Source organism: Apteryx rowi, unplaced genomic scaffold (genome assembly GCF_003343035.1).
Source record: "Apteryx rowi isolate R43461 unplaced genomic scaffold, aptRow1 scaffold_667, whole genome shotgun sequence".
NCBI lineage: Eukaryota > Metazoa > Chordata > Aves > Apterygiformes > Apterygidae > Apteryx > Apteryx rowi.
The window spans coordinates 393,291-417,848 of record NW_020450946.1 but is presented as its reverse complement, the minus strand read 5'-3'; the positions used below and the strand labels follow the sequence as shown (position 1 = coordinate 417,848).

Genomic DNA, 24,558 nt, shown 5'->3' with positions numbered 1-24,558 from the left:
GAGAGATCTTCCTGGTTCTTGCTAGCACTGCTCAGTGGCAGAAAGGAAAACGGTGGTGAAATGCAGGACTGCTCCCTAGAAGCTGGTGTGAGATCAACTTCTGGTCTGTGTGTCAACTATTAATATATTTTTTTCCAATTGCACGAAGAGGCTGCCCTCAGACAAGCTGAATGCATCTGCATGTGCGAGTATGCATGATGAGTGAGTGCAAGCAATCTACAGCAGGGTGTCTCGTGCTTGTGCAGTGCTCTCGGAGGTTGCTCCTGTTAACATCAACAAAAGCTCAGCCCGTTGTTTATAGTGCACCCAGACAAGCATTCTTTTCACAATACCTAACAGACACTGTGTATAGCACTGTAGATTGTTTCATATAATCCTACCTAGACTCTGATGAATAGTCGCATCACAGACTGCTCTTTTCCAGCTTCAGGCAGCTTGCCAACCTTACTCTCTTTCCTCTTAATATATTAAAATCACCTAGGATGAGCAGCACATTTTCCTGAGGTCTTTTTCAAAGAATTTTAATTAGATCCTTGTAGTTGTTTTTCATTATGTGTGCATATGTTATTACTATAATACTGTTTAAATAATTACATGCACAGCAAATTGTTGATGTAAGTGTGTTCTAAATTTACTAGTGTTTTTGGACTGTGAGACTAACTCTTGTTTTGTCTGTCTCTGCTGGTCTGTGGCTGCTAGCTTTTTTTCTAAGTGTAACTATTAATGGTTCCAGTGGGTTGATCTTTGTCTGATAAAAATGTCTCTTATATGGATTAAATACAAATGACGGATCATCTGTTGTTAGAGCAGCTTTTAACTCAAACTATTTACCCAATGTGATCTTATCATTATTTGAGTAACTCGAATGCAGTCACAGTGATTGTGCTATATTTATTTTAAGCCTTTGTTCACTTCCTCTGCCAATGGTGAGCCTCTGAAACTGAGCAAAGCTGAGAGATCTGGATCTGCTTAGCCCTACTATTGTATGGAGTCCTGAAGTGAGAATAAGTGCAATGTAAAAAAAACCTTTAACTGATTCAGCTGCATTTCGTTAATGTAGATAGCATTTTCTGTATCTTGTTTCATGATCTGGTGTTTCAAACATAAACAAAACTACTCTGGTCTGTAAGGAGCTCCCTTCGGCCATTGCACAACAGGCAGGCTGCTTGAGAAAAGGCCTTTTATAGAACACCCTTTGTGTATCATTCACACACACACACAAAAAACAAAAACAGTATTTTGTCAAGTTTTTGTACTGGTGCCAGTTTCTCATGGCATCTCAGCTGGAACTGACTGTCATCCAGCTTATTGCCGTTAATGCCCTCCTATGCTGCTTGTTTATACTGAAAGATGCCCCTTCAAATCTTCCCAGCTGCTGCTGGTGACTCTGCCCCTACTCCTCCCAGTGGTACCGCAGCTTTGCAGTGAGTGCATTGCTGTGCCTTTGCTGCATGCAACAGGCAGGTGCTATATCCAGAGTGTCAGCAAACATGTAGGACCTATCTGTGACCATGCCTGCAATACCAAGAGCTCATGCATGTGAACAGTCCCTCTGGGGTTGAGGAGACCATGTAATCCTTGCTTACTTAACGACAGTAAACAATCATGTGGGACTTATGCTGGTTTATTAAATTCAAACTGTGTGATGCTGAAAAACAAGCATGTCAAGCCAAGTTATGTCCAAGTTAGTCTTTACTCTATAGCTACTGACTTACAAGGAGATTTGTCTTTCATCTCTTGTATTTTCATATACATGAATGGAATGTCATCACTATGTAATGAGAAGACCCATCTATTTTCCCAAGAGCATGATAAGCCCAATTTATCTTAAGAAAATTTTATTAAGAAGTCTATAAGTTTTCCTGCTAAATCTCTAGGTTATTACTGAAACAGGAAATAGAGCAATGCAAGAAAAATAATCTATTTACAGACAGTTTTTACCTGCTGGTATTGAAAGCTGTAGACATTTTAAGTGAGTACAACAAAGTACCAGATCTTTCCTGTTTTGTCTCAAAACTGCAAAAGCAGACTGCTCTGAGAGCCTGAATGAGGAATTAGTTGATTAGTTGATTAGTTGTTGGATTGCTAACTCATTTGGAAGGAGGGGCATGGAGAAGGTTAGATCATAGATATTTTCCACAGTAAATTAGTTAACATTAACTATAGGAAAAATTATTTTAGTTGTGAGGAGAAGAGTCCAGGAAACTGATTAATAGAGAGGACTCTAGGGGGTATATTTTCAAAGAATTGCATGGGAAGTTCTGTGCACAACTTCCACTGGAGTCAATGTCTAGAGAGGCATCTTGGTGGATGGGTGATGAGAAACTGTCTTTCAGCATGGTCACCTTTGCCTGGGTGAAGACTGAAACCGATGACTTACTATCTGATGACTGCACTCATAGCCTAAGCAAAAGAACTGGAATAAGCAACCATGCAAAAAAAGGACATTGCAATAATGCTTTGCCCTTCCACTGCAACCTTTCAGTGGTAGATCTCAGAACATTTTAGAAATGGGGGCAGGTCTGACTTGTTTTGAGTAATAACTGGAATGAAGATGCAAAGTGACTTGCCCAAGATGTTGCAGTGTTGCTAGTGTCCAAATTGGAGGAGAACAAGTGCCTCTTCCAATGTTTGTTCATGAAGCCCTTAATCAGCATGGGTGATGGTCTCAATACTCTGATGGTCTTTGTGTACTCTGTAACGAGTATGTTGTTCACATGACCGGATTCCTCATGCTGGTGGTTTCCATTTTATAACAGGGTGATGGTACGATGCTTGAAAGGTAGTTTGTACTGCTTCTACTTGTGTTGTATCTGTTCTGCAATTAAATAAAGATCTTCAGTCTCCAGAGGTATTATTCCAGAACCTTTCCTTAGCACAACATTATGACCAAATAACAAAAAGTTTTAAACTTTCAAATACTGTAGCTAAATACAGATAACATTCCCCTACTTTCTGAATTACTGCAAGACAGTCAAGTTCTTCGTGGTGGCTCAGGAGATCACGGGCTCTTACTCGTAGGGGAATGTACATGCTTACTACACTGCAGGTGCATTGTATTGGGAACAGTGTTGTCTACATGTTGAGATCGTGAGTGCCTAAAACTAAGCCAAATAGATCCTATGCTTGAAATCCCTTCCTTGAGAGCATGGAGCTTCAGTCATTTCATGTTATAGATATAAACTATGTTGGCCTTTTTGTGTGTGTGTCTTGACTGCCAATGAATGTCTTTATTTACAAAGAATCATGAAACAAACTCTGCAAGTGGAATTCTACTGCTACCGAACTGCTACTGCCAAGCGCACAGACCTTGAAAAAGGCCCATTATTGAGGTTCAGCAACAGAGCAGTTACTGCGAAGAACTGTAATCAGCTGGTGTTTCTTAACAACTTTTAAGTTCTGTAGTAAGTGTGGCGATTACTTTAGGACCAGAACACCTGTGGGGTGCCAAGTATAGGTTCCCCTTTGAGGTGTTGGCCAATCTTGAAATGGGCTGTTACAATGTTTCTGAACGTGTCAGCTGGAGCTGAGAGGCAGACAACTTAACAGTGCTTTTCTGAGGCAGTTCCCTATCTCCTAGTATGACAACCTGGTGTCATTTCTTTGAAATTCTGCCTCACTTTGAACCTCTCCAGAGGAAAATTTGCGAACTATCTTCTGGAAAATTTCAGCCAAAACAGTCCTATCATTTTAAAAAATAAAACAAAATAAAAAAGAAGGCACTGTTTTGACCATGTTAAAAATATTCTGGAAACTCTTCTGAGAAGCTTTAGCACCTCTGTGACTTGGGAAAGAAAATGGAAATTTGGAAGGATATGCCCTCTGCATTGAGAAAGCTCTTTTATCACCTTGAAGAAAACCTGGCCACATTGTAATTCTCTGAAATATCACACTCCTTCAATGGAGGCTCTTTTATTGTTTTATCAGCAAAAACATTTATCACTGAGCAAGGTTAGACTGTCATGCACGACTGGACTATGAGTGCACATGCCTTACCAAATGACCAAACATATCCCATTGCCTTCCAGCTCCCTTGTCCTGCTAGGCTATGCATCTGCCCTGCTATCTGAGCAGGTTCATGCACAAAGGCTACAAGGGTGGAGCCCAACTTTCCCCATAATGCCTGCCTAGCTGGGAGTTTGGGAAAAGGAACATCAGTAGGCCTGTGCATAGCAACTGCAAGCAGGAAGTCTCCTTGCTGTGCTCTGGCTTGTTCTCTTGCTGACAGGTGGGTAGAGTGCAGAAGGAAGCTGGTGTGAATGCTGAGAGAAGAGGATAACCAAGTAGGAGAAAAGCTGGGGTGAAGAGTTTGGAGAAAGACAAAAGCAGTGCCTGTGAGCCAGTTTGGGGAGAAGAGACTTGTTGGGCCAGGAGACTGGCAAAGGACACTGAAGTGGGTAAAGTAGGGCCTGGGATCAGCTGGGCAAAGGGAAGAAAAGCTAGAGTGTGACCAGGGATGGTGAGGAGCAGGAGAAACAGAGCTCAAAGGACTTTGGGTATGGAGAGAGAAGGAGGAGGAGGAGAGAAACCATGGCAGGAATGGTGAGAGCAGAGACAGTGAACCAAAGAGAGTAGGCAGGGAGGCTTGAAATGCAAGAGCTGGATTTGCTTTTGACAGAGAAGAAGGACTGAGGCAGAGATGGGGAGCCAGAGGTTGAGAGAAAGTGTGTGGAGGGAGAGGGAAGAGAAAATAGGTGGGAGAAATAGGAACGGTAACATGTGATCATGTAATCTTAGCCCTGACTGTAATGCATAAGCAGAGGTCAGATGAAAGTTTCATGAGCAACCTTCCTTCTGGTACTTCCAAACTCTTGTCTTGCCTTTGTAACCCTGAGGCTGTCCATTTTAAGTGTGCTTAGATGGGTACATGTGCAACGTACAACATCAGGTGTGAAGAGATGCACTAGTGTAAAGCGCAGGTCTTACATCTTTCAAGGTGTCATAAGTTGAAGTTCTAGCACCATATTTTTCTCCAATGGAATGAACATACCTTACATTTCACACAGAATCACAGAATCACAGAATGGTTGAGGTTGGAAGGGAACTCTGGAGATCATCTAGTCCAGCTCCCCTGCTCAAGCAGGGTCACCTAGAGCACGTTGCACAGGATCGCATCCAGGCAGGTTTTGAATATCTCCAGAGAAGAAGACTCCACAATCTCTCTGGGCAACCTGTTCCAGTGCTCTGTCACCCTTACAGTCAAGAAGCGTTTCCTCATATTCAGATGGAACTGCCTGTGTTTCAGTTTGTGCCCGTTGCCTCATGTCCTGTTGCTGGCCACCACTGAAAAGAATCTGGCTCCATCCTCTTGACACCCTCCCTTTAGATATTTGTATACATTAATAAGATCCCCCCTCAGGCTAAACAGGCCCAGCTCTCTCAGTCTTTCCTCATAAGAGAGATGCTCCAGTGCCCTCATCATCTCTGTAGCCCTTCGCTGGACTTGCTCCAGTAGTGCCATGTCTCTCTTGTACTGGGGAGCCCAGAACTGGACGCAGTACTCCAGATGTGGCCTCACCAGGGCTGAGTAGAGGGGGAGGATCACCTCCCTCCACCTGCTGGCAACAATCTTCCTAATGCACCCCATTGGCCTTCTTGGCCACAAGGGCACATTGCTGCCTCATGCTTAACTTGGTGTCCACCAGCACTCCCAGGTCCTTCTCAGCAGAGCTGCTTTCCAGCAGGTCAACCCCCAGCCTGTACTGGTGCATGGGGTCATTCCTCCCCAGGTGCAGGACCCTACACTTGCCTTTGTTGAACTTCAGGAGGTTCCTCTCCGCCCACCTCTCCAGCCTGTCCAGGTCTCTCTGAATGGCAGCACAGCCCTCTGGGGTATCAGCCACTCCTCCCAGTTTGGTATCATCAGCAAACTTGCTGAGGGTGTGCTCTGTCCCTTCATCCAGGTCATTGATGAAGAAGTTGAACAAGACTGGACCCAGGACTGACCCCTGGCGGACACTGCTAGCTACAGTCCTCCAACTAGACTGCACTGCTGATCACAACCCTCTGAGCTCTGCCATTCAGCCAGTTCTCAAGCCACCTCACTGTCCACTCATCTAGCACACACTTTTTTGTGTGTGATTTGATGTGTGATGTGATGTATATAAGAAAATATCAGGATAAGTCCAGATTAGTGCAGGATCTCTGAGACATCTTACAGATCAAGTTAAATAGTTGGGTTTGAGCTGTTTGGGGAATTGAATTCTCTGAAACATTTTTGTCTCCCACAGTTAGGAAGGCAAAGCTGACGTAGCTTGTCTCAGAAACAGAGGTCTTCAGGATTTATTTTCCTGCAAACTGAGAGCTCAAAAAAACTTGCATTCAGCTTTGCAGAGTAAAAGCCAGTGGTCTGCAGCAGTGTCTTTCAAACCATAGTCTGTTAACTACAGGATCCATAGGTAGCTTTTATGAGGCCTGTAATGTTCTATAAGAAAAACAGGACTGTTGTTTAAATTTGCTGTGATAGCAAACTTTATAAAAGCCTGTAAGTGAGAAAAATAATTGCAAGCCCTTAATGGACAGCATACAGATTTGGGGGAGACTGGAGGCACTTCAGAATTGGGCCTTGTTTTATGAAGTGGCTGGTTTTATAGAGCCAAGGGTTAGCATCTGGGTATGTGCTTTTGGTTTATGCTCTCTGTGCTTCTTTCTGCCAAGAATCATCTTTTTTTGATTAAGATAAACTGCCTCTGCCCATTGCAGCTTTAGATTTTCATTGCAGTTGGGATATACTGGTAATCCTGCGATGCAAACTCATCTTCTGAACATATTGCAGTTAACTTCAGTTGTATAAATCCAAGAAGTAGCTGGATGCTATAAATAGGCAGGATGTGCAAGGAGGCCAAGTTGAAAATGTGCAGCAACTACTGCTTTTTCTTTAATGCAACCCTGAAGTTGTGCTACATTTTGTCACGTATAGTATTTTTGATCTGAAAAGGAAACAAAAAGTATGCATGTGCTTGGTGGTTATAATAATTAACTGGACATAATGAAGCATTGAATTTCACACTTCAGAGAAGTGGATGAGGGAGGATGGGTAAGTTTTTCTCAAATTTTGTTTCTTCAGATGTTTTCTTGGAGGTAGTTTTCTGCAAGATTGGGTAGAGAGAGCAGAAAGACATCTGTTTCATATTATATGATGGCTGTACTTTGGCAATGGAAAAAAGAGGGCACTTAAAAAAAAGGAATGAAGAATAAAAAGAGAAGCTTGGCAACTACAGAATGAAGCAACAATTACAAGAACTATCTTAAAATTCCCAGGATTCATAATGTATTTTTCCACGCTTGCATTTTTCTACGCATGCATTTTTCTAATGTTGTTGATGTTGAAGGAGTGAGAGGGAGGAAGTTCTGTAGGACTTTACCAGGTACAGATATCTTTGTGAAACAATCTCCTTTCCTCAGATCATGCCCCCCCAGCAGCCATTGTGATTAATATGTGGGCAGTAGCCAAGGAGAATGTGTGTCAGGATAGTGGGTAGGAAGTAGGGCTCATGTTCACCTTAAAAAATGGTAGGCAATCATAATTTTCTTCTATTGTTTTCTTCAGCCAGTGGCCATTAAATAATGAAGACAGTCTCCTCCTTAACTGCCATTAACTGTGTATGTAAGGGCAGAATTAAAATTAATGCAGATGTTTTTCAGAAACAGAGCAATATGATGCATCTTGGGGGTGGGAGAGGGGAAAGGTAATTCACACAATGTAACAGTACCTACTGGTACCTGTTGCAATTTCTGATCTTTTTTCTCTTTATATATTCACCCAGTAGATGCTCTCTTTTTTTTCCTCACATTAACATAAGGTGGTCCCAAAGTACAAAGAGCTGAGACTCTCTGCTCATATGGTAGACATTTTCATCTCCTAGTGAAGTTGGTGGGAGCTGAGGATACTGAGCATCTGTCTGTTTCTGCACAAGACGATGCGGTGTGACATGTGAACACCTTCCAAGAGTGCAGTAAGTGATGCAGCCCCTCGGACTGGTTTTCACATCGTCTCATTTGGAGAGTGTAACACTTCAGCCTTTGCATGGTTGGGGGCTGGAAAGGCTGGGAGTCATGTTTTTCCTGCAATGGGGTCTAAGCTACATGGCAGTACCCTAGGTTGTTCAGCAACTGATCTGCCCTGAAATAGAACACTGGTACAAAATATGTTTATATAGTGATTTTTAACTAAAGGCTAATGTGAAAATGTGGGAGTTTGAACCAAGGTGAACATATTAAATTTAAAACCATTTTAAAATGTAGTGAAGAAAAAAACAGTGTTCCTGCTCCTGATATTCCTAAAGGACACACTTCTCCTTCTGAGTCATGATTTAATTAGATTATATTTTATTAGACATTCTTTACAAATTTTAAAATACTGCTATTTTACATGCACAAAGGAAATCAATTTGAACAATTGTGTGTAGGCATTCATTGAAGTCAACCACAAAACAGGAACATTTTATGTCAGTTATCAATGTACTCAATATGTATATCTAAAGTGCATTATGTTACAAAAAATATAGAAAGTCAGCAGCACCAAGATACTTTCACAAAATAAATACACCAGTCAAAAAAATAAATTATGGTAAATGTGACAATAATAATTGTCTTAGCCTTAGCCAAAAAAAAAAAAAAAAAGAAAATTCACAATAACCAAATGTGCAGTTTCAGAGAGCAATGAGGGAAAAAGGTTTTATTCTTAGCATTTACAATATTTACAGGTAATAAATATTTTAATACTTCCCATATGTTCACTATTACAGAATACTGCAATATGTCTTCCAAAGATCTCCTGCTGTAAATGTCAGCGCCTCCTGCAAAGAAAAGAAAAGGACAGGAAAAGTAGAAAAATTAATTTTCACTTCAAATACATGGACATAAAATAATGGTAAGACTGCCACAGATAAGAGGTATGCTTCACCATTAAACTTTTGCACTAACAAGTCTCGTTTAACAGCAATAAGGTATTAGACATATTTCTAAAGTCTCTACTATATTCCTTTCAATTAAATACAGCTAGCAGTAAGAAGATCTGCAGTCTGTCATGAAACTGAGGCCATATATTCCACTACTTTTTCCTCTCAGAGAAATAGGAAGAGGCTTTGGCTTTCCTTAAGACCTTATGCAAGAAGATTACTGAATGCTATGGGTAGAAAGATTATATCAATCTGTAACAAATAGGCCAAGCTCCAAAAAGAAAAATATAGTGGAAAAAATGAGAAATTTGGTTTTAAGGTAGAAAAATGAAAATCCTTATTTCCTCTTTGTGGCACTCAGGTATTACACAACCCTGTTGTGTTAGTTGTCTGGATGTGAGGTCCTGTCCCATGGTGGTCCTTTGGGCTATCTTCCCTAGTATAGATCACCCATTAAACAAAAGGTTGGTTTTTTAGAGATATACTGTCCTGACTTGTTCATGAATTTTTCTTCAGTAAAGTCTGTTCAGGTCTTGGACTAATGCTTGATTGAATGTTTCTCTTATTGCTTGATTGAATGAAAAACCTATAGTCTTGTAACTTTGTTTTTGTCAGCCAAAGAGCTTGATCCTGAAAGAAAATGAGCATCTCATGTTAAGTTCTGAGTATTCACAACTCCTGTGGCATTCAACCAAAGCTGAAACATTCAGCATCTTCCTGTATACACTCCTAAAATTTAGAAATTTTCTAAGGGTTGCTGACAGACTGGTGTAAATTCTGTAATCCTTCCTTCCTTGTGAACAAAAGCAGGATCTGCTCCCATCCTGTCAATATATTACTTACATTACAATATTATATTTTAAATTATTTTCTAGCTGCACTGTAGGAAATACTGAAGGGTTGGGCTTTTTCCCCTTCTGTCACTGTGTGCAGTACATTTTTGTAATGTATGTATGTTGGTTTCCTTGGAAACAGCTGTGGTGTGGAATGTGAAATTACAGAATACAGTATGATTTGCTATGTTGCTGGATTGGTCAGCAAAGCTGTAGGTGGTGGTCCACATTGCAGACGTGTGTGGGTGTGAGACACAAAAAAGCCAAATGCTTGAAAATTTAAGGATTTCTTAATGTACACATTGAAAGTGGGATTACATTTAACATTAGGCAGTCTACTCATTTGAAAGATTTTTCAGGAAATTAGGTAATAACAGTTAAATTCAATTGGAATGGGAATATACTTGGAATGTCCGTGAGAAAGAATTTTTTAAGTGCCTAGAATGGAAATGTTAGCATGAAACTCCTTAGTAATTAACTAGCAATACTGATATTCAGGGTATATTACAATATGCATAATGATGGTCACATAATTCATGCAGCAGAACTGTATATGTGAGTCTGCACTACAAAGGCCTATTTTCAAGACAATGACATTTTCACTCTGGTTTGGATTAAGGCTTTCTTTTAGAGTTTGAGCTAAAACACAGCTTGAGAATGGCCTCTATATCATCAATAACTTGCAAGCTTACTTCTGTGATTTTGCTCCCAGATACTGCAAGATCAGCTACTTTTATGAGATACTTCCTGTAGTAAGTCAAAAGATCTACAGAGCAAGTCATTTTCAGTCTTTCTTCTGACCTGAGCCCAAGATTTTGGGATGACAGAGGGAACTGGCATGAGTATTTCAGTTCAGCCTGTTGAACAGGAAGGAAGCAGAGTGATACTGTCAAAAGCAGACTCAAAGTTTATCTTTGCACTTCCTCAACATCTGCCTTGCTACATTACACATATCTGTTTCTCCACCGTAATACAGTGATGCTTCTTCTGAGCTGCAGCTAGCTTTAGAGGTGCTACAAAAGCAACTTCTGTTGATGTAACATATGGATATCCTGACTGGATATGTCTTCCTTGCCCCCAGCCAGCAGATAGAGCAGAAGTTCCTGATTCAGCTCCATACAGCTGTGGAATGAACCTCACTCAGATGTGGTCATCCCAGCTAAAATGTGCTTGCCACCTTGTCCCAACAATAGCATGGAAAACTGCATTGAACCTTACTCCTCCTGTCTAAAACACATGGGGACCTGGCACTTGTCTTAATTTTAGAAACAATACCTTTTTGCCAGCTTACTGGGATATGTATAGTCTGATATACTGGCCATTTCCTAAGAGCTGAGTCTGTGCATTATGCTCTGTACTTGGGAAGGAGGACTTTTTTATTCCTGTTTTACAGTTTCTCTTTGTTTAATCATCTTCAGTTAAGTATCTGAAATACACACATGGCCCCTTAGGAAACTGTCTCCCCCCCTGGAATAAAACTGCAACTTGGGCAGTAATGTCGGGAAGGTAAACTTAAGTCTGGACTGGACTGTAAGGCTGACTGCTTTTAGCCATCCAAATGTGTTTGAAACATTAAGTCTAAATGAGGAAAATCTAGAGGATTGTATTTGTAGCTCATTTACAGATCCCACTGGATATACAACAAAAGAAATAGTCATAAAACAAATAACTCTCAAAATGCCTTTGGATGTTTTTTTCCCTAGATTTAAGATTTCTGCATGCTAAAGACAGGAGCTATTTGTTCACCACCACGGTTTCTTAACATCTGTTGAAACTTGAGGCAACTCCTGACAGAAGTCCCTAAACGTGCCTTTCCTAAGGCGCTGAATCAAAACCAGCCTCTGTTACCTTACCGCTCACTGCTAAAGTTATGCTAACTGGTTTATGGTCAGGAATGCTGAATGCCTTCCAGTGAGGCCAAGAGGTCAGTGCCAGAAACTCCCGTAGATGCCAGCAGAAGTTGAGGCAATGGAGCACATAGCAACCTGTGGGCCCATAAACCTTAACCTAAGGAAGAATTTTAGTAAATCCCACAGCGGGCATCTCTTCCTAAGGGATTTCCTGTGAGCAAGCGGCCCTTCTGTTAAGACTCTATTCAGCCAAAGTGGAAGGAAGGAGAGATAAGGGGGTGAGGGGCTGCTGTCGGAAATGAAAACTTTTGAGAGTTGAGGGATGGACTGCTTGGTTTTGTCTCCAGGTGTTCAGACCTCCATTCAAATTGAGATGACTGCAAGTGAACAAGTCACTAGGGGCACCTAGTCTTCAGACTCCAGCTTGCCGCTGCCCTGAAAACCCTTCATTGTCATACAGGAGGAAAGCACGTCTCTCTCCAAAAGCAATGCTCAACATTTTTCAGCAGCAACGTAATTGTTTCATGAGCTGGCAAAAAGATGGAGCTGAATTAAAAAGTCCTAATGGCAGGGAAAATTTTATGGCAAAAGGCTGGTATGTGCTGTTTGCAGATATTACTAAGAGAGAAAATTTCCATGTTCTCCCCTAAGGTTAAACAGTAAAATGAAAAACTGTAAAGTAAGGGTAGGAAAGTTGCCAAAAAGGGGGGTGTTGAGAGGGAGGAAAAAAAACTTTGCCATTTTATAGATGCAGAGCTTTAAAAAGCTTTAAATAAAACTCAAAGCTCTCAATCTGCTGAGGCCCAAACATGGGACCAAGATCTGAAGTGAAAGATACTACATAAAAACAGTATAGGAGATTTTAATGGCTATGATGTGCATTCTTTTAACAGAAATAACTTTATTTTGTGTAAAAACTCAGTTTCAAGAAGCTCATTTTGGCCATAAGTCGTTTACTCTGATTGTTGGTCATAGAAAAGGAGGACAAGATAGTCTTGGAGGAGGGAGGGCCGTGAGGTTTACCCTGCTGTGGCAGTGAGTGGCTATGTGGCCAGAGGTAAAGTGTTTATTTTCTGGCATGAAAATTTGCAGTGCAAAATGGAAAGGATACTTACCTTCAGAAAGCACTTTGAGACTGTACACTGTATGTATAAAAGCTGTATGTCCAGTTATTAGCGTAAAGGTGTGCTAATACTCCAGGACTGAGTGAGGTCTTGACCTCACGCACAGGAGTGTAACAATTTCAGTAAATATACGGTATTCCTCTGGAAAAGATATAGCAGAATTACCTTAAAGTGTGATCATGTGTAGTAGCAGAGGTGTCCAAGAGTGGGCTCTCTGTCATGCCACTTCCATACATGCCAGGATTTATCCAAGCTGAACGGGCTCGCCTCTTTTTCTTCTCTTGTTCCTTACGTTTTCCAGGCTTTGCTTTCTTTTTCTTTCCTGATACCTTCAGGGGCTGCTCCTTGTAGGTCTGCGATTTGTTTGTCTCCTGAGTTAGGTATCTGCCCTCATCGTCACTGCCAAATCGGACAGGGTAGTTCTTTGTGTTGGTAGCAGGCTTAGGGTTAGGTGAAACCTCTGAAGTCGCACGGATTTCTGCAGTGTTGACACCTTCGATTAAATTTTGAAGGAAGATTCTTCTTCGTAAATCTTGGATTGACTTGCCTTTGTCGTGCAACAGCTGGTGCTCTGATACAGCCCTTTTGCTAAAGAAAGAGAAGAGCAGAAGAGAAAAAAGATATTTAGAATTTGGTTATTGCTAGTGTTTGGAACAGCTCCTCTTTCCTTGGGCAGCGGTGGCCTTGGTGACCATGTACCGGCTCTCCAGCTTGGAGACATCAAGCTAAGTCAGACTGTTGGAGCAAGTTCTGCTTCTTGGAGTAGCTGCTCCCTGCAGAGAAGGGAAAGACCTAAGCCACTAACAATTCACAGCTGACTGATCATACACCACCAGACCTGTAGCTGGATTAGTCACCGCTCTGTTCTAGGAAAGCACTAAAACTCTTAATATGTCACACTTCAGGCAGTAAAACCAGGAAGGCAGTTGCCAGACACAACAGAACTAGGGGGTCAGATAATGGAGCACTGCAATTAAACAAGAGAGAGAATAAATACTGAAGCCGGAAGCAGTGTTTATACAGCATCATTCCAACAATTTTCTTCTGCTCAGTCATGTACTTAAAATATATAAATAAATACAGAAAAGTGCATTTCAGTTCTAAATTTAAATAAGTGCAATTGCTGGGGTGTAATGGAAAAATGTTCAAATTTGGGTGCCTAAAACATAGGCACTTCAGTCCATAATGAGATATCCAGACAGGCAGCCTGAGCACCAGCAGTGATGAGCTTCAGCCACTCCTGTTGATTTTACTGCTTGGCCACCTGTGTCTAATTATGGTTTCAGATGCCTTCCTGATACTCCTCTTTTGGAGCTGAATTCCTTGTCTTCTGTGCTCTCAGGGTCTTACATTAGCCCTCCTCACTGGATCTTCCTCCAGAGCATCTTGGTTTGTTTGAATAAATTTCTGGTACTCTTCCAGAGTTCATTTACTCACTGTTGCTACTATGACATTTTGATTCACTAACATCTGTCTTGTTCTTGAGGAAATTGGGAGATGGCTTAGCTATCTGTCTTTCAGAGAAGTTGTACTGGCAAACAAGGTGTGAAACTTTTAAGGAAAGAAGATAAAATTGGCACCTGGATAATAAATAGCCATGAGAAAATACATGCTTTTTCCTTGCTGTGGGATAGATGTACAGCTGCACTGTGAACTATAGCAAGAGTGCAAGCTGGGATTTTAGTTATGTTCCCATGAATGCTATAATACAATTTATGCTTCCAATTGTCCTACTTCATTGTGCTGAGACTGGCTATGTATCCTCTCATCTTGCATCAGGGTACTGCATATGACTGGATCCTTACTAGTCAAAGAAAATGAGTTCAGTGCCTTGTCTGTCGTATAATAATTTGGTCAGTTAGCTGGATACACAGTTGTTTCTGAATGTGGATGAAATGGGAGATGACACATAAAGGTGTGAGGGAATATTTCTTCCTTCCATCCCATCTCTAATTATCCTGCTGTACTACCAGGTTTCAAAATATGGTGGACAAAGACGGTATGCCAAATGTTTGGAAGTGTTCTGTAATTTATCGTTCTCAATCCCTTCAGCTAAACACTTTAGATTCGTGATTTGATCAACGGTTGAGCTGTTTGAAATTGGCAACTTCATGTAGCACTGGTTTAAGAGTGTCCCCTTTACTTTTTGTCTTTGTAAATCTGCACTTTGTGAGTATCAGGTTAAAGCGGTTGTAACTTAGTGTGAAAATCAGATGAAAACCCCAACTTTCCCTCACTCCAAAATGAGACTGAAAGATGACTGTAGTTTTTCACATAAAATGATACAGTGAGCATACTTGCTCAAAATCAGGCCTAGATATACTCGAAAGGTTTGTGAGCGCACATCTGGCCAAACATTGTCCATCTTTTATGTATCCCCAAAACAGATGAGTTTCAGATGACTTCAGGCTTTAGGGCAAGCATATGCTCTTCAACTCAGTGACTCTAAGCAAAAATACAATGTGATAATACTGAGCTGAATCCATATTGTTTCATTCTCTTCAGTGCAGCTGTGACCATTAACACAAGCTCAGGATCTCCCCCAGGAGAACTGTTTTGACCTGTACACTCACTGAAGCTCTCCAACAGCCATCTCTAACCACCTTTGTTTTAAGGTCAGTCTAATTTGCAAGTATGTTAATAAAACTGGCACCTTGGACTCTTCTGCATGGCATACTTTTGTGCTGTTCTTCAATCTATCCTTTGTGACTCAAATTACATTCCTAGCTTCAGAACCCTATTTTCCCAGGATATTTCCATGGGAAATGGGAAAGGTTTCTCCTTTCACTCTTCTACTTTATAAAAAGCACACAAAATCTTAGTGCTTTACTGAGTTTAAAATAGTATGTCTCATGTGATGAGCAAAGCTTTCCTACCACCTCTTGTAAACTATCAAGGATAATTCCTTTTATCACAGACAACCTAAAGCTGCCTTAATCCAGTAATATGTATTTGGTCAATTTACCCACTGTTACAAAATCCTGACTCTCCAAAGCCTGTTATTAAAGGATTCTTGATTGAAAAGTTATTCCATTTTACAGAGCTGAAACCTAAAGATTTGGTTCCAGTACACACAAGACAGTCAAACAGCATTACAGGACATACATCTTGTGTGAGTATGCATTTCCAAAATAATGCAGGGATTGACGTGTGAAGGTTAGTGTGCCAAAGAGGGTGGGTTTCTGTTTAAATGTCTGTATGATATTTAGCATCAAGTCTGGCCCCAAATAACATTCTGCTATTCCAGATGATTGTATAACATTACGTAGTGTTACATTTCACATGACTTTTATTACTCAGCCAGACTTGAGGATTACATTTTGCCTACCAATTTCCTTTGTATACTGTAGATCAAAAATCTCCCTGAAATGAAGAAGATGTGGTAGATGCATATCTCTCTGACCTTTTCCCTCCCTCAGCTCAGTCATTCAAACAGCTCATATGTTTGTAAACCAGAGAAAAAAGCTTGCCCAAGGAGGTTGATGTAAGAAGTGCTTCATAATAGAGATACAAACAACATCTCACCCCCACATACAGTAGGGAGGCAATGGAAACCAAAACGATTGTATTTGCATTTTGGGTATGATATGTAAGAAATATTAGGCTGTTAGGGTTAAGATGACCCACTAGAGGTCCCTTCCATCCTTCTATAAAATACACTTCTCATTCAAGGAAAAAGAGTCTGACCCCAAACCAAGTGCAGTAAATGCTAAGCTTACATGTGGTAGGTATTTCTGAGAGCAGGACGATGGTGATGGTTTGTATTTGACCGAAGTGCCCAAATCAATTATTGTATCCCAGTATGTTATGCACATATGAGACTTAATGTCTCCTTATAAGAAAAAAACACTTAGTACATATCCAGGACTTCTGGCCATTCTGACTTTTAAACGCTTACTTCCTAATAACTTGTTCTTTTCAGACACATTCTTTGTTCATTTTTTTTCCGCTAGCTATCTGGTGTCACTGAGAACTAACATTGTTCAAGCATCAGCTTTCTATCTCAGAATTGTTCTTATTTTACTGTTATTATCCTTGAATATTCATGTTGGGTCTGATCATAAGGTCAGCAAAATAAGTGGAAAGGCTTCAGTGAGCTTTCTGTCTGGACTTCGCAAGACTCTGAGTGCCCTTGCCTTGCACTGGCTCCAAAGGAAATGAAAGCTGCTCAGCCTATCTCAGGATTAGGAAAAATATTTTCAGCAGATTCGGGGACATAATGTTGCAGTGTCTGGGCACGCTGATAAAAATATCTAATTTCACTTTGAGGCATTACTGGGTTTCTCAAAAGTTCTTTAGCAACTAAAGCATTTCTATAACAAATAGTGTGTCTGGCAATATTTTCTGGGGCCAGTTTACAATAGTAGATAGCTTTCCATAGGAGATTTGCATTAGTAAGGTCTGTAAAACTGGGCCTATGCCCTTTTTTTTTTTTAATGACTATAATACTGTGCTTCAGTATTTTCATCCATTACTGGTTTAAGCCTTTCTTTGACTGAAAAAAAAAAATCTCTAGGCCTAAGTGAGTTATTAACCATTAACTCTGGGAATGGTTTGTGGTGATATTAAAACAGGACACATGTTTGAGTGTGGTGTCTGTGTTTGTGCTGTACCCACAAACAAAACTACGTGAATGCCACTAACTGACAGCTAACTGGTTTCTTGTGTGTGTTTTACATGCCATGGCAAAGAGGGAGTTGAGAAATGTATTTTTGACTATTTAGCTTCCACTTTTTTTCCCTCTGTCAGGATAGAATAGGGATAGTGGAAAGACCTCTAATCTTGACCTTTAAAAACAAGTGTTAGAACAACCCTAACTTAAAAAGGAGAAAGAATATTTCTTTGCAAATCTAAACTTTCTAACAAATTTGGCTTAACTCCAATTCACAGTTTCTTAGCCAAGGAAATACAGTATTTGACTGTACTTCAATTATTTTCATTTTTTTATTTACAAAACTGAAGTTTGGGTTCTCTGTACAGCCAAAGAGAAGAAAACAGTCTCAGAGAAAACAAATAGTTCAAGGGTAGTTTACAGGAGTACAAACATTAACGGACTGGGAAAAATACACTGTAGCATTATCATCAATACAATGCTCTACACAATTTGCTGTAGGAGATTTATAATAGCTTTCCACTTGGTGCCAAAGTTCAGGCATGTCTGAAGTCACTTCACCTAGGGGAATTTTTGGTTCTTAAATGTCAGAGGAGGAGATGTCTGGAGCTCTTGTCCTTATATACATAATGAAACAGTTGCTGGAGAACCTATCTGGAGTTACGTTTCCTCTGTCATGCTTCCCTGTATAGTTTGATTGGATTTTCTAATCCTCTTTCTCCTGACTCCCTTTTGAACTTAATAAAAACATAGGCCTCCACAGTAGAGACTGAAGTGTTCCTTCCTTAGGGAATCTGATGCAAGTCTGCCACTGAAATGCCCACAGACAGCCAGTGAGCTACATGGGTGAGACAACTGCTCCCACATCAGCCCAGTGTTTTCTCTGCTGCACTTTGCCTAGGGGATGTTAGTATGAGCCATGTTGATTATTTTGGAAGAAGCAAAGAGGTCATTTCCTGAACAGAATCTCTTAAGTTACATTATCATTTATCAAAAACATCCTTCTGCCTCCAAGTCAGATACTGAACGCCCGGTGGAAAAATTATTGCTAACAAGGCAGAAATCCAAATAAATTGCTCAGTTTCATGATGGCCCTAACTACTGTGCATTTTCACTAGCCTTATCAATAATGGCTCCATGCCAGGGTGTAAAAGGATATATAGTACAGTACCTAATATACAGAAGTTTGATAAAACAGTATGCTCCCTCCTAGGACTCCCCCAGGGCACAGAAAGGTGTAGGCAACAGCACACGCTGGACAAATGTACAGCTGTATTGCTGCTCCCCACACAAGAAGGCACCCTCAAGTTTAGCACTCCCTTGTCCAGAAGTTTTATAAGGTCAGAGAACTGAAAAGCGCCCTTTGCCTGGTGCAAGTGGCTGCTCGCAGAAGCCCCTTCACCAGCTACTTGGACAAAACCAGTGACAAGAGCACCTGGAGCAGGTAAATCCGGAGCCACTCCCGCGCCGAGCTGCGCTAGGGAACACTGCTGGAGGCTAGGAAACCTACCGGACTGCTCCCGCTGCAAGCCCTCGCCTTGCGGGCCCACGGGTGTGTGTTCCCACCGACTTTCCTCCCCATTTACATAAGAATCAAAGCGAGAAAAGGGAAACTCACAGTCTGCGGCTGATCCCCTCCACTGATCTCCCGTAAGAGGGCACAGAATAGCTCAGCAGAAACACTGCGAAACTCCACTGCTGGAAAAGTTTAGTGAACATTGTATCCTCCGGGTCTTAAAACCTGCAAGGAAAGGAAGATCAGTCCCGAGCGACACATTCGCCAGCGCCGTCCCCAAACGGTCCCTGCTTTCGGCTGCACCAGCTCCGAGATTGTGAAGGAAAAAACAAACTTTCTCAACTCTCGGCAGCGGCTCCCTCCTCCCAAACTTGGTTCCGTCCTCTCCCTTCCTTGCTGCCTGCCTGCCTCTCTCTCTCTCTTTCTCTGTCTCTCTCTCTCTCTCTCAAGCTATTCGGAGGCAAGATCTCTCTTAATATTGTTAAAATATATATATATATATCGAGCTCACATTTGCATCGGATTAAAGCGCGTGTGCGTTTGTCTCCCTGAGCCGTGTTCAACTTTAGTCTGGAAAGCGGCTGGCTTTGTGTTACAAGGTAAACCCTCTTTTCAGATAAGGAAAGGTTCCCAAAAGTAAGCTCAGCTATCCTCTTCCCTAAACAGGCGCACACATACACACACACACACACACACACACACACACATAGAGGCAGGGAGAAATGCATCTATACATCTGTCTGTACCTCTGAAAAAATCAGGTTTGCGTCCGTCGCTTCCGCAAAATTGGGTCCACACTGTGTCAAAGGAAAGTGAACTCAAGCAAAAGTGTGTTGTGAAGCTGAAAAGCCAGAGAAGTCTAAGATGAGCAGTAGCCCGGGGAAGCTCAGAGGCTGGGAAGCATGCTTGGCTGTGCAGGTTGGATTGGGCTGGAGCCTGCAATGTTCACATGCTCCGGAGCAGCCTCTGGGAGACCTGCAGGAGGACGGAGGGTTTTGCAAAGAGATGGCGCCCTAGGAACATGTGCGGAGCGAGCGAGAGCCCAGCGCGGGATACCCGCAGCCGAAAAGGAGACTAGAAATCAGCGCTTCCCAGGACCGGAATCAAAACGGAGCGAAGAAAGGGAAACACCCGCGGCAGCACATGCACGTAGCAGACCCCAAGGAATCCCGCCAAGCTCTTCGCATCTTCTGCAGCCAGGATCTTCTCCCTCTCCCTCTTCGTGTTTACCCCTAGGTCAGCGCCTCCCCTGTCGCAGCACAGTGAAAAGGGCGATCCACCATCAGCGGGGCACTTTTCAGATCAAGCCTAAAAGCCTAGCCTGGGATCGTGGCCGCCTTTCCTTTCACACACCTACCGTTGATCGTCGCGAGTTCACCTATTAGCTGCAGGGTTGATTCCTAATGATATTAATTGTATGCTAGTAARGGGGRGGSGGGGGGGGGGGCTAAAGGGGAGGGCTGGGGGGAAGGACTCGCAGTCTGTGAACACAGGCGCTGCTGGCCAAAAAAATAAATCAGTGGAAAGTTTTCCTCCTCCTCTCCCTCTTGCGCTCCCTTCAACTTCTCCCCTCCGCGAAAGTCTATCGGGGCCGGGGCGTTGCGAATACCTGCGTCGGATTACGCGAGGAGGGCGGCGACGGAGGGGCTGCGGAATGCGCGGCGGCGGGGGGTGCCGGGAGGCCCCGCCGGTAGCCCCGTGCGCCCCGCTGCCCCTCCGCCGCGCACCCCGCCTCCTCCGCGCCCCGCAGCCCCGCGCTTCTCCCCCGTCGAGGAAACGGCCGAATTTTCCATCACAGGAAAACACTTATGTAAAAAACCAAAGGTAACACAATCCGCCCCTTTATACAGCCTGCTTGCGCAAGAAACTGCCCCGGGCTATTATGAAGTAACGTATGGGGAGAAAAGCCTGTGTTTTTTTGATGCCTCCCTCCCTCTCCCCCGCGGCCAGCTTTTTTTTTTTTTTTTTCCCCCCAAGGGAAATAATTTGTAAGCCAATCTTCTGAGAAACTATGTAACAACAGAAGATGGTTTTTTCTGCACTCCTTGGCCCTTCCCAGGTGTTTTCCGGCAGGAATAAACGCCTGGGGGACACAGACTCCCCCTCGGCATCATCCCGGCCAGCGCACCCCCGGCTGCGCACACAGCCCCGCTCCGTGCCCCGCGGACACCTCCGCGGGTGGGACCCGTCCGCTGCCGCCGCCGTCCCCACCGCCAGCAGGTACGCAGGAGTCATCGGTTCCTGCCACCGACAGCCTGGTTTACAGCAAACCCTTTCCCAGCACCCTCACAAGCCGCAACAAAACACTGAGGTGTGGTGGGTGGCGGCTCCTTCTCATCCTCGCCCCGTTTTACAGAACGCTTTCTGAAGAAAGTTTAGTTGCGAGCGAACTGTTTTCATACCTGCAGGTTATTTTGCGTTAAACGATACTTGCTGCCACAATTAAAAAAACCCAGCTAGTTAGCCAAATTTCATACCACACAGGCAAATAAAACCGAAAACATAAGAACTGAAATAGAAATCATGTTGAAAACATTAAATCGTTTATACTGTAAATAAATCACCTGCGCACCTATAAATTAAAATGTATAGCTAATAGGCTTCTTTGATTTACATTGCCCTTTCGTCTAATTAAAAATAATTGTGACATCCCCTGAAAACAGCCCCCCAAACACTCATAGCTCTATTGCTGGTGTTAATGGTAAAACGTCCATCAAATATTTTTAGAATTTCCTTTCCCCCAGAAATTAAAAAAAAAACAAACAACAAACGACACCCTTACAGACTCAGGAAAAATAAATAGCCTTTATAAACTTGGAATACTGAGATTTCTTCACAATTTATTACTTCACCTTTTCCTTGAGTTACAGCCCTCTGTGCCTCTCAGAGATCACCCTGGCTGATCTTCTCAGCAGCCGCTTCCAAAACTATTCTCTATCCTTAAGAAAAAGAAAAAAAGAAGTGAAATAAATCAAAAAAAAAGAAATACTTTTTAAAAGAAATCCAGCCCTAAAGAGTTTTTGTTCACGTGCAACAGGTTAGTGTTAAATAAAGGGTTTTAAAAGCAGGTGCTTTTCTCCCTTGCTGCTCTTTTTATTGTGAAGAACAGAAGCTTCTCCTAATATATATAGTGAGGGAGACCCTTCTCTATTGCTTTTATTGAAAAGACCAAACTTGTGACATCACTAACCACCTTCCTATGGCTGAGTTTGCCGCATCTCTGCCTCAGTGGGCTTGGAAAAAAAAAATCTATGGCTTTACTAATATGGCAGGAACTAAGCAGTGCCAAGCCCGTTGCGAAGACTTACTATCATACCATGATAACATGCCCCCCCCCCCCCAAATACTGTTTGTCACCCGCACAACTGGCGCAGCGCTTTTCTCCCGCCACCTACACACATGCTTAACCTGTGAGCAAACTGCTCCTGGTACCTAGCATCACCGCAAGCCTAAGCCCTCTCCCCGTGGCAGGACGGGGCGAAACTCCTCGGGTCCTACCCCCACTTTGTATCCTTCCCTGCCGGCTGGAGCCGGGCAGGAGGCGCCGCCGGGGAAGCGGCTCCGCCGCCGCCGCCACCTGCCGCACCTTGCCTTGCTCTGCCCCGACTCTCTTCCCCGCCAGCCCCGGGCAGCGGCCCGGGGTCATGCTTCGCTCCACTTGCGTCGGGTGGAGACGCGATGAGGCAGGACAAGGGGAAGAGGCGGTGGAGCCAGGCTTTGGCACAGGTATGGGGACGGGAATTGCCTCGTCCCCACACCTGTGCCAAAGCATCGCTCCACGCATGGGGCACCCCCGGCGCGACTGGCCTGTAGGAGCGGGGGGAAGGACATAGATTTATTTAGGTTTCACCTGCCTGAGCCTCGGTTACAGCAGGGCTCCCCGCCAGACGAGGCGCTTGCGGTGGCTGGTTGTTTTCCCAGTCGGGGCGCACGGAGGGACGGGTCGTTTGTCGGACCTGAAAGAGGCTTCAGCCGCGGGAAGGTGAAGCAAAACCCTGGGTTTGTCTTTCTGGGCGAGCCGTCCCTACCACGACCCTTTTTCTCGCAGACACACCTTATCGTTCTATATTTTCTGCTGCTCCCCCTTTCCCGTCGCAAAGACAATGAGAATTTGGAGGGATGCCGCGCTTGGCTTCTGCCTCCTTTTTCCATACGTGTAAACAGGCATAAATCAGCTTTCCTACGATGAAGTTGACCTGGGAGCTTGGCTAGGAAGATAAGTCCCCGTTCCAGGTCTGGCACGTTAATTCCCGAGCGGGGAGTATGGCCAGGGGCTGCGGGTGGGTGAGGGACCGGCTTCTCCCAAACGCAGCTCAGGAGCGAAACCTTCCTCTGAAACAAAAGCAGAGAAGTGGGACAGGTTCAGCTAACCGGGGAGGAGCTGTAAGTGTAGCCTCAGAGGGAGAGAAAGAAGGAAATAATGACTAACCCCCCGTCCGGTGCTCAGGGGCAGGCGAGATCCTGAGCTCCGCAAACTTCCCATCCTTCACCTTTGCGAAGTTCCGCCTCTCTCTCCTCCCGCTTGTTTTATTCACAATAAGGCATTTTCGTCATTTCCCCTCCCAGATTTCTATAATCTCAGTTGCACTCGTCCAGGGCTTCGGCTCAGACGGGGAGATTAATCTCTCCATTCTTCCCAGGGTGAAAAAAAAAAGTGTTCAAGCAAAAAAACACTGCCGTGCTGACTGCTTGAGAGTTTGGAGGGGAAGGGAAGGGAGCGACTGCTGGTCTCGTCCTGCGAGGACCAGAAATCCTCCGAGATTTACACAACCCCAGATCTGACGTGCTTCACAGTGAGTGAGTGCAGCTTTCTGGAGGCGAGGTGCAAAGTCCCAGCGTTTTTTTTAAAGCTTGCAGGGTGGTCTTGAGGGCAAGCCTGTTATACAGCTAGTAGCGAACAGAATTGATTGCAGATTGAGGCAGATTTTCTTCCATATACTCACTCTTGCCGGCAACCTACCCCTGTAGTTCTCTGGTGTCCCCAGCTCTCATAGCAGCTGTCTTCCTCCACTCTGGCTCTCCTGTCAGGTAAGAGAAACTCCTGTCTGATATGGGGTATTCTTCTAACTGGGTGAAGAGATTGCTTCGGGAGAAAACCTTTTTTTCACCCCCATCAGCAAGACCTAGACGTCCTGTGGCACTGGATTTGTGCACTCCAATCTCCTTTATTAAACAATGATAGACTAGCTGAGCAGAGCTGTCTCTTCCACCCGAGAGGCAGCTGGAGCTCCCCAGTTCAGCTATTGACACAATGCACGGTTTATTTAGACAATGTGCATTTAATTTAACACGTTCAAGAAAAAAAAAAAAGTTGTGTGGAACTGGATACAGTTTTGCCAAATCTTCTGTCTGATTCCTAGAATCTAGTAGACACCAAAAGGAATAATTTTCAAATTTGAGGGCAAAGAGTCAGTTATTAATTCATAAAGCCTGTTCCTACTATATATAGTTCCATGGTGAATGTAGCTGGCATCCTGTGGTGGTGTAGACTGTGGAATATGGAAAAACTCCAGAGGATAAAGAAGCAAATCAAATTATGAGTCGGATGGAGTTTGCAAAGTGCCTGGGACTGGTTAGCCCCAGTGAGCTGTCCATGGTGGTTAAAGACTTTTGATTTAGTTTTCCTCCTGTCACAGCAAGTCACAGACCACCTTCCCCTAGGTGCCCTTCTGCAAATATCATCAGAAGGGTGCCTCTCTGGTGGTTTTGAAGTACAAAAGGCA

The 24,558-nt window shown here is 43.3% G+C and overlaps 1 protein-coding gene across 1 annotated transcript; it reads right to left on the bottom strand.

Moving 5' to 3' along the window:
- Positions 1 to 12,868: 12,868 nt before the first annotated feature.
- On the bottom strand, positions 12,869 to 19,038 carry PTHLH (parathyroid hormone like hormone). The gene is made up of 2 exons (XM_026085384.1): positions 18,938 to 19,038; positions 12,869 to 13,295 (listed from the first exon to the last, which is right to left on the bottom strand). Exons 1-2 carry the CDS (start codon positions 19,036 to 19,038, stop codon positions 12,869 to 12,871), a joined length of 528 nt encoding a protein of 175 aa, XP_025941169.1.
- Between the last annotated feature and the right edge of the window lie 5,520 nt (positions 19,039 to 24,558).